Genomic DNA, 8586 nt, shown 5'->3' on the forward strand with positions numbered 1-8586 from the left:
CTGTGAAAAAACAAAATCCCCACATGTGGGACTAATAAAGGTTATCTTATCTTACTGCTCGCTGACTCCACCTCCCTTTCTGCTCGCTGACTCCACCTCCCTTTCTGCTCGCTGGCTCCACCTCCCTTACTGCTCCCTTCCTGCTCATTGGGTCGGCCTTCCCTACTGCTCCTGGCTCCCCCTCCCTTTCTGCTCGCTGGCTCCCCCTCCCTTACTGCTCCCTTCCTGCTCATTGGGTCGGCCTTCCCTACTGCTATACTTGCAGGCTCCACCTCTAGGCTCGTCCTCCTGCAACCCCTTCATGAGCGCTCGAGGAGTCTGCAGTTGGATTTTTCAGTTTGTTGAAATGAAGTCTGTGTGGATTTTATATTTGTGGGCCTTTTTCCGGACTCTATCTGCAGTCAGTGGACTAGAAAACGGTACGAAAACTAATGACATTAAATATTTAAAATCTGCAGCTTCGAGCAAAAAAAGAAAATCTTCTGAATTTCTATAGAAATGAACTGACAGAGCAGTGATGGAAAAATTTGATCATTTTCTTTAGGAAAATATTGAAACCACAAATAAAAAACCGCTCACATCTGTGTGATCTTACAGTACTTGGAGTCAAAGTACTTAAAGAAAACGTCTCTGTATGTTGTTCTGTTGGATAGAAGCTGGACCAGCAGCAGGTGAGCCTTCTTCAGTATCCTGAGGAAATAAAGTCTCTGCTGGGTCTTTTTTTTTTTTAATAGTAGCAGCAGCTTTCTTGTCCATTGAAGGTCCTCGTTGATGGAAACTCCCAGAAATTTAAAGCAAGGCACTCTCTACCTCCTCACCCCCTATGTCCAGTGGGCTGAACATCCCTCTCTGTCGTCTCAAATCTATTATGACTTTTTTTTTAAAACTTAAAAAAGTCCAGATGCTTTTCTTTCCAAGCTCCTTAGACAGACATCGGTATTATTAATAAGATTAAAAGGATTAATAATGGTACACATAAATATTAATGTGAGGAAAATTATTATTTCACAGTAAGTTGTTTTACACATTTGCCTGAAACATAGTATGATACATGGACACACCTTCTATTTAGAAAAATAAAACCAATGAGGAAATGGCTTAAAGCTGTATTCTATCAGAAGCCACCAGATGGCGATAGAGCTCATCCTATCGCAGACTGTACGTAGGACATATCAGTGACCTAAGCTACAGAGAAGTGAAGTAAAACATCTGAACACAGTGAGTCTGAGTTACAGTCAAACATCAAACTATGAACTGCATATTTCAACATACTGAATAAAACATGCTTCATTCTTCAGGTCCAGGAGTCGTCAAAGTGAATGTCTCAGAAGGAAGTGATGCCATCTTACCCTGCTCCCTGAGCACCAATCAAAACCTTGAACAGAAGCTCTTTGATTGGAAGAAAGATGATCAGAAGGAGGTTTTCCTGTACGCTGCTCGTGACGAGTACAATAATGGACGTCCAGGTCAAGACGAGCAGTTCAGAGGACGGGTCTCACATTTTCCACAAGAGCTGCAGTTTGGTAATGCCTCAATCGTCATCAGAAACACCACGGTGGCTGACAGTGGAGTCTACACCTGTGATTTTCCACATCTGCAGCCAGAACAAAGGTTCTGCATTAAACTTGTTGTTGGTGAGTAGAAAGCATCCTGAAAATAAACCCTTTAATAACTCTGCTGGAAGCTGTCACCTCATCAGTTTGTTACCTGAACCAAGAGATGTTCACAAAGGTGATGCAGAAACATCAGCTCCATCATGAGTTCATGATGCTGTGTGAAAAAACACGTTTAATTTTTGCCTTTCAGAACTCACCTTGAAAGATCGATCAGGAGAAATCCCAGGTGAGTGATGATGTCACTGATGTGTGCATCTGTAACCTGTTATAAAGTTACGTTGAAACCAAGCACACCGTTGTTTTTCTTGTGACATCACCAATAAGTTTGACGTGTCACATGGCCCTCTTCCTATTGAAAAAACAAAAGTTGTATCCAAGATGGCCGACTTCTAAATAGCCACCATGGTCACCACCCATCTTGAGGAGTTTGCCCCCTCACATATACTAATGTGCCACAAACAGGACTTTAATATCACCAACCATTCCCATGTTATTACGCTGTATCCATATAAATGGCCCACCCTGTACATCAGAGGAGTCGGTGCTGAGCCTGACTCTGATGTCTCTGAGCTCTACATGTGCAGTTTGTAGAGGCTGCTGTGTGGACTGGGATCAAACCTGTGTTGGTGTCCAAACGTGTGAGTAATGGTACGTCCCTCTGGGGCACAGAGTCGTAGCACACAGAGAGCAGATGTAGAAATCAGACACACTCTGGGTCACAGTCTAACAAATCAGTCTGTCTGAAAGCTCAATAATGATGACATCATTGTTACTTCTGTGAAGCTGGACTCAGGACGTTTCCTGTTTGTGCTGATAAATGAAAGTCCTCCCAAACTCTGCTGTAACATGTAGTAAAGGTTGTTATTTCTCTGCTCTCACACACGATGTGTTGACATCTCCATCAGGAAAGAGAAGGACATGAGAGCATGACATCACATTTGCGCCGTAACCGCAGCTTCATGCTGTGTTCACAGGTGCAGCTCCGAAGCCGTTTGTTGGGATCCTGAACATCAGCGAGGACGAGGCGCTGCTGAAGTGTGAGGTCAGAGGTGCTTCTCCAAAGCCTAAAGTAGAGTGGAGGGACAGCGATGGGAACATCCTTCCTGCTGAGGAGCCACAGGTGTCACACGCAGGAGAGCGCTATGACGTCACCCTCCTCACCACGGTGACCAGGACGAACAGCAGCCTCTTCCACTGTGTAGCCACGCAGGAGGAGATGGGCCACGTGACCCGTGATCAGATCGACGTGCGTTACTGTGGTAAGATCTTATTGTGTCGTTGTTTAGACTGTGTTTAATGTTTGTGTATCCAGTGTGCTGTGTGTGGCGTCCTGCTTCAGTCCTGCATGAACTTTCATGTGTTTCAGAGAAAACGTCTGAGGTGAAGTCCTGCTGTGGAGTCGCTGTGTTCATAGGTTTGTGGTTTTCTGGAGTTGTGACTGTCGCTGCAGCTCTGGCTCCATTTGTAGCTGCAAAGTACATCAGAAAACACAAGAAAGGTGAGTTAGAATAATGCATTTATTATTTATGATTGATTTCATATACCTGTAAGGTTAGACAGCCATATAACAGATGATTTGATCAGTGTCGAGTTCACATTCCTGACATTTTATGTTTGAATCTTTTGCTTTAAACAGGAAAATAAAAACTCATAATTATTAATAATTAATAATCCTGGTGTACACACTAAGTCAGAGAGTGCACAGCAGGATTATTCTGATAGTTTCAGGCACATTCATGTCAACATGGAGCTGTTCATCTTCACATAATGCCACCAAACTTTATCAGTTAATATTCAAGGTTCTGAGCATTAAATGATCATTTTAGTCTGACTACATGTTTTTACACCACAGTTACCACAAACTGCTGCTTTTCTCCATCTATGAGTAAAGCAGAGACATGATGTTATAATCTCATCCTTCATGTTCTCACTTTTTCTGCTTTTGCAGCTTCTCAGAGAAACCGGAGAGACGATCCTTCTCAGGAAGCTTGTAACGGTGACACTGAGCTCACAAACTGTTTAACATCACAGCTGTAGTGTGTTTGTATATTTCAGGGGAAATGGATTTGTATCTCTGAGGTCAACATTACTTTTTTAATATTTTGTATTTTCATTCCTTTTATTGTTTTCTGTCTCGTTGTGTCTCCATGTTTCTCACTGCTGTCTGTGAGGAGTCAGTGAGATCATATCAACTCTGTTTCACTCCAAAATCTCAGGGACTCGAACCACAAGGAGCAGATTCACCACATAATGCCTTAAAAATGAGCAGAAAGCCAACTTTGAACACAAAGGCAGCTTATGAAATGTGGTAATAATGGCTGCTGTGTGTTAACGTGGTGGTTATGAAGGTGCTGACTGCAGGTGCTGGTGATCCTGCACAAACTGGTTCTACTTTTGTAGATGTCAGATGGTTGTAAACATCAGTGCAGCAGAGATTCTTCATTCAGGGAAACTGACTGTACGTCAGTGTGAAAGCTTTTAGAAGTTCGAGAGAAAATCCAATAAAAAGCTGCTTTGACTTCTTCAAATATCACTCAGCTTCAAGTTGTTGTCAGAACAAACCAAAGTTTCCTGCAAACCTTTGACTGTATTTAAACTTGATGAGATTGACTTTTTCTTTTGTCTTCCTGTCGAGTCGACTTGTTGGAGGAACGTCTGTCTGGAGGTGTTCACATCTGTTTGTTAATTTCTCAGGTTGAAATCTGTTTTTATTCAGAGTCATCAGCAGCTGTGCCTTTCACAGTGATGAAGTTTGTGCTGTTAAAACTGATATTGATGTATTTAAGAATCAAGCTGCTGTCAAAATGATGGATATTTTTGTGTTTTTCATGATTTTATGAAGCAGTTTGATGCTGATTTTATAATATTTGTATTGCACTTTTTAAAATCTGTCAACTTTTTCTCGCTCAGGACCACAAAGCTTAATTATCACTGTCCATAAATATAGAAATCATTTAACATTTGTAAATTCTTTTCAAATGATAAAAATAAAGATTTTAAATTTTATTTTTCTGATTTTGTTTTAAACAAGTGGGGAAGGTTTAACCATGTGATACAACTACTGCATACAGTTAGATCCACAAGTTCTGGGACTAATTTTTGGTAACCTTGCCTTTGCACAGACACAGCGGACTTTAAAACACGCAGGACTGATTGACCTGCACACTTTCAGTGGCGCCTACTGTGGCGCAGCAGTTGGGCCTCCTCCGCTGTCTCTGCGCACTGACACTTAAGCCCCTCCCTCTGCACTTGCGGTTCGGCCGCACTCGGTCGGTCGTCGCTTTCATCAGTTTTGTTGAAGTGAAATGTTAGTTTTTACATGCATTCAAAGTTCACCATGCCAATCTTCGTTTCCGTTTATATTAGTGAGACATTTATTTCCTTTGCAATGTCCGTTTTATTTCTTTTTGGTTTACTTATATCTGATGTTTGCGCTGTGGACAGTTTCAAATAAAGCGCTAAAAATCTGAGTGGGAGAGGCAGATAAATACAGATCACGAGGGATGAAATTTCTCCACACACACACACACACACACGGTGAATAAAACTCTGAATGAGACGAGCGGTGTAGCGCTATTTATTTACCTGGCGGAGGGCACCACGCACGCGCATGTTTGATTTTTCTCTAGCATTTTCAGAGTGAATTTAAGAACAAAAAAAATCTGACATTTCTTACACGCAGCTTCCGGCTCTCTCCTCTTTAATGTGTCTTCTCTCCTTTTCCTTCTCTCCCGTGGAAAGAGCTCGGACAGCTTCATGTCTGCTGGGACGATGTGCTGAGAGTGGGTCACTTCTGCTGTGTTTAAATTAGCAGTCATGTGACACTTCTTTGAAGAGCTGAGAACAGAATGACAACATCAAGTGCATCAACACTTGGCAGAGGTCACAATCATATTATTAGTGGCTTATCAGAAACACACAAACTGGAGTTATGAACAATACACAGAAGGAGAGGCAGACTTGCCAGCTAATTTTTAATAATACAATAGGCTTCTATACACACTTGTGTTTTCACTCTCAGGTCTGAAGTTGTCTTAGAACTACCTTTTCCAATAATTTGGATATAAAAGGGAGTTTGGAGATCGGCCTGTAGTTACACTCATAAAAATGAGTCATTGGATGAACTCAATTGGATTGATGGCAGGTTTTCCACGTAATACATATATTTTGGTTCAACCAAATCTACATACATCATGACAATTTAATTAAACTGAGTCAGTCGAACACAATTTTTTAAAATAAGTTTAAAAGGAAGAAAATTACATTAATAAGATGTGAAAGGTTTTGGTTGGTTCAACTCAGTACAATGTCATTCATTGGAGCTAGATTGTCTTGTCTGTCTGTCTAAAACGATTTTTTTAAGTTCAACTAACTATTGAATTATTGAAAAAATAACAAAATGAATTTGTTTTTTCAACTCAATTTTAATCACTTGAATTAACAGCAGAAACAGAATATTTTGTGAATAAACATACATGTCACATGGTCAAATTAACCTTAACAAAATCAAAGTGCTAACAAAAAAGTGCTGTCTTACATTTGAAATGAATATTAAATCTGAATAGGACACACCTTTGTATTACTAGGCAAGACTGAAAACAAATCTGTCCCCTCAGTATAAAAGAAAACGTATGTTCTTGCTTTTTCAAACTGCAATTTGTAAAATCAGATTTCACTTAAGAATCATTGTATACATTTACAGTGACACTTGCAGGTAGCTTTCCAGCAAATCCACAATGATAACCTACTAAACATTACAATTCACACCATAGTATGCCAGTCACTGAACATTTTAAACAACCCAACAATACTTGAATACAAATATAATGTATATATAAAAGGTTTTCATTAAGAACATTTTTGTGTTACCAAAGCGGATGTATTTTAATTAAAAAAAAAAAATCTCAACTTTACTTCTCTAAAACCAATGACATTCAAACTTTTACAAGCTTATAAAAACGGGAACACCAACTTTAAAAACACTGGAAGACACCAAAGTTGTCAACATTAATTTTGTGTCTTTGAAAATCCCAAAAGCAGTTAAAAAGAAAATGCTGGTTACAACCGTTAAACTTTTTTTGAGCTAAATTCCCACCCTTCTTTTATCCATCTATATTAGTATAGATTAAAGGTTACATCACTCACAATAGGATGTTCATCTAAGATGTTCAAACAGAATAGCAGAAAAAAATTGAAAACTTCCATTTTTGTTTTTTGTTTAAAAAGGTCACAGTCTGAAGAGAAAAAAAAAGAGATAAAAAGGCCAAAATCAACTTTTGTGCTGGAGTCTTGTTTGCCTAAGCAAACATCTTCATTTTCATTTGCTGCATCTTTGCACTGAGCCTTTGGCCATCCGGATTCATTCAAATCTTCTGACAAAACTCCAAAGTGTACTTGTGGTCATTTGGATAGCTCAGATCAAGTGCATAAATCAGTCCAAAGAAGACGATAAATGCCATGATGACACTACCGAGGTTGTTCATAACTGTAGCACCTTCAATGACAACTCCCACATCCTCTGGCTCCTGAATGCCTTTTCTTGTGATGGTGTAAATACCCATGACAGTGGCTGCATGGATCTCAACCGTTCATCCTCACTGGAGGTGGTCTGAAAAACAGAAACAATACCTTGGTTAAGAAATAGGGCTCTGTCACTTGGAGGGGAACGTATTATGCAAAACTCACTGCCAAAGTTCACTGGTTCTCCAGTGCCCTCCCCTACTAACCACGCGACTATCATCGGCCTCTCCTTCCAAGGCTTGCCCCTGACACAGCATTTTCTTATAATCTAGGCGGTAGCGAATAGTAAATAAAGAAATCATTTCTAATAATAAATAGGTTTGAACGTCACGGTAGTGCGTGTTGTGCTGACTGCAGTTACTCTTACGGCCACATGGTTCACTTTTGGTAGCACCCTCAGTAAACTATACATTGCTGTTAAAGTAGGTTTGCCAACCGTCCCTTGAAAAATGGAATTGTTCCGTATTTAGAAACAAAAGTATTGAGCTGAAGAGGGACGCACTTTGTCAAATGGTTAAAAAATAATTTCACAAACACAAATAAAAAGAGCTAAGAAATTCCCCACACTGGGAAGGGTGAAGAGAATCGGGTCGCCCAGCCCTGGCCATGAGGCGTCCCTTATTTATTTTTCAGGGAGTTGGCAACTCTATGTTAAAGACACCTCAAAACAATAATTTCTACTAGAATATGGCATTATATAGTAATAAACACAGAATGCCACATTTTTAGATTATAAAAAGAAAACAGTAAGAATGAAGTTGGCCTTAGGAGATCATCTTTCATTGAGCACATGGCAGCTGGCTAGCTGCTATCAAGCTAGCACAAGCTTCAAGTACTTAAAAGTTGGTGGCTACATAATTTGTCCTCTAAAACAAGGCGCTTTTGAAAAGACCTGTCTATTTGGTAAAAAAAAAAAAAAAAAAAAGTATTCCAACAGAGAGGAGAATGGTAGCACCGCTAAAAGTTCAAAAAACAACTGTTACAAGCTTCTATGATAAATAGCAGTACTCTACATTCAGCTCATAGAGAAATACACAATTGGTTATATGAAAAAATAATATGTTACCTTACCTGAAGGTGTAGTTTTATCCAAAAAGTACAGAGAGGCCAAGAGCAGCTGCATTCATTTAGGTGATCCTGAAAGAGCGCAAAATTTTCGAAATTGTGTTCTTGTAACAAAGACCGCTTTGAGAGAAAATAATTTAGGTTCACCACACGAATAATAATTGCAGTAACGCTGGATTCTACGGAGCCCCGCAGGGGACATGGGAGAAAAAAAAATTAAGACGGACTTTTGCGAGATCTTGCAAAACTAACTCGGGATCTCGCAAAACTTTTGCGAGATCTCGCAAAACAAACTCGGGATCTCGCAAAACCATTCCGAGATCCCGCAAACGTTTTAGCCGCATTCTTCGGACGCTGGCTCGAAGCCGACCGGGAGGTCGAGGCA

The 8586-nt window shown here is 40.1% G+C and overlaps 1 protein-coding gene across 1 annotated transcript; it reads left to right on the forward strand.

The window, feature by feature from the left end:
* Positions 1-314: 314 nt before the first annotated feature.
* On the forward strand, positions 315-3653 carry LOC148102868 (butyrophilin subfamily 2 member A2-like). The gene is made up of 6 exons (XM_087841110.1): positions 315-419; positions 1299-1634; positions 1807-1842; positions 2591-2875; positions 2983-3114; positions 3565-3653. Exons 1-6 carry the CDS (start codon positions 347-349, stop codon positions 3651-3653), a joined length of 951 nt encoding a protein of 316 aa, XP_087697236.1. The 5' UTR covers positions 315-346.
* The last annotated feature ends 4933 nt before the right edge of the window (positions 3654-8586 follow it).

This window comes from Neolamprologus brichardi, chromosome 5, assembly GCF_056152115.1.
Source record: "Neolamprologus brichardi isolate AB-2024 chromosome 5, ASM5615211v1, whole genome shotgun sequence".
Lineage (NCBI taxonomy): Eukaryota > Metazoa > Chordata > Actinopteri > Cichliformes > Cichlidae > Neolamprologus > Neolamprologus brichardi.

Excerpts from the sequence above, each read along its gene's own strand:
- LOC148102868 (XM_087841110.1), top strand. The coding sequence starts at position 347 with ATGAAGTCTGTGTGGATTTTATATTTGTGGGCCTTTTTCCGGACTCTA. Across the intron at positions 1,843-2,590 it reads TCGATCAGGAGAAATCCCAG|GTGCAGCTCCGAAGCCGTTT; the intron begins GTGAGTGATGAT and ends CTGTGTTCACAG. Across the intron at positions 2,876-2,982 it reads GATCGACGTGCGTTACTGTG|AGAAAACGTCTGAGGTGAAG; the intron begins GTAAGATCTTAT and ends CATGTGTTTCAG.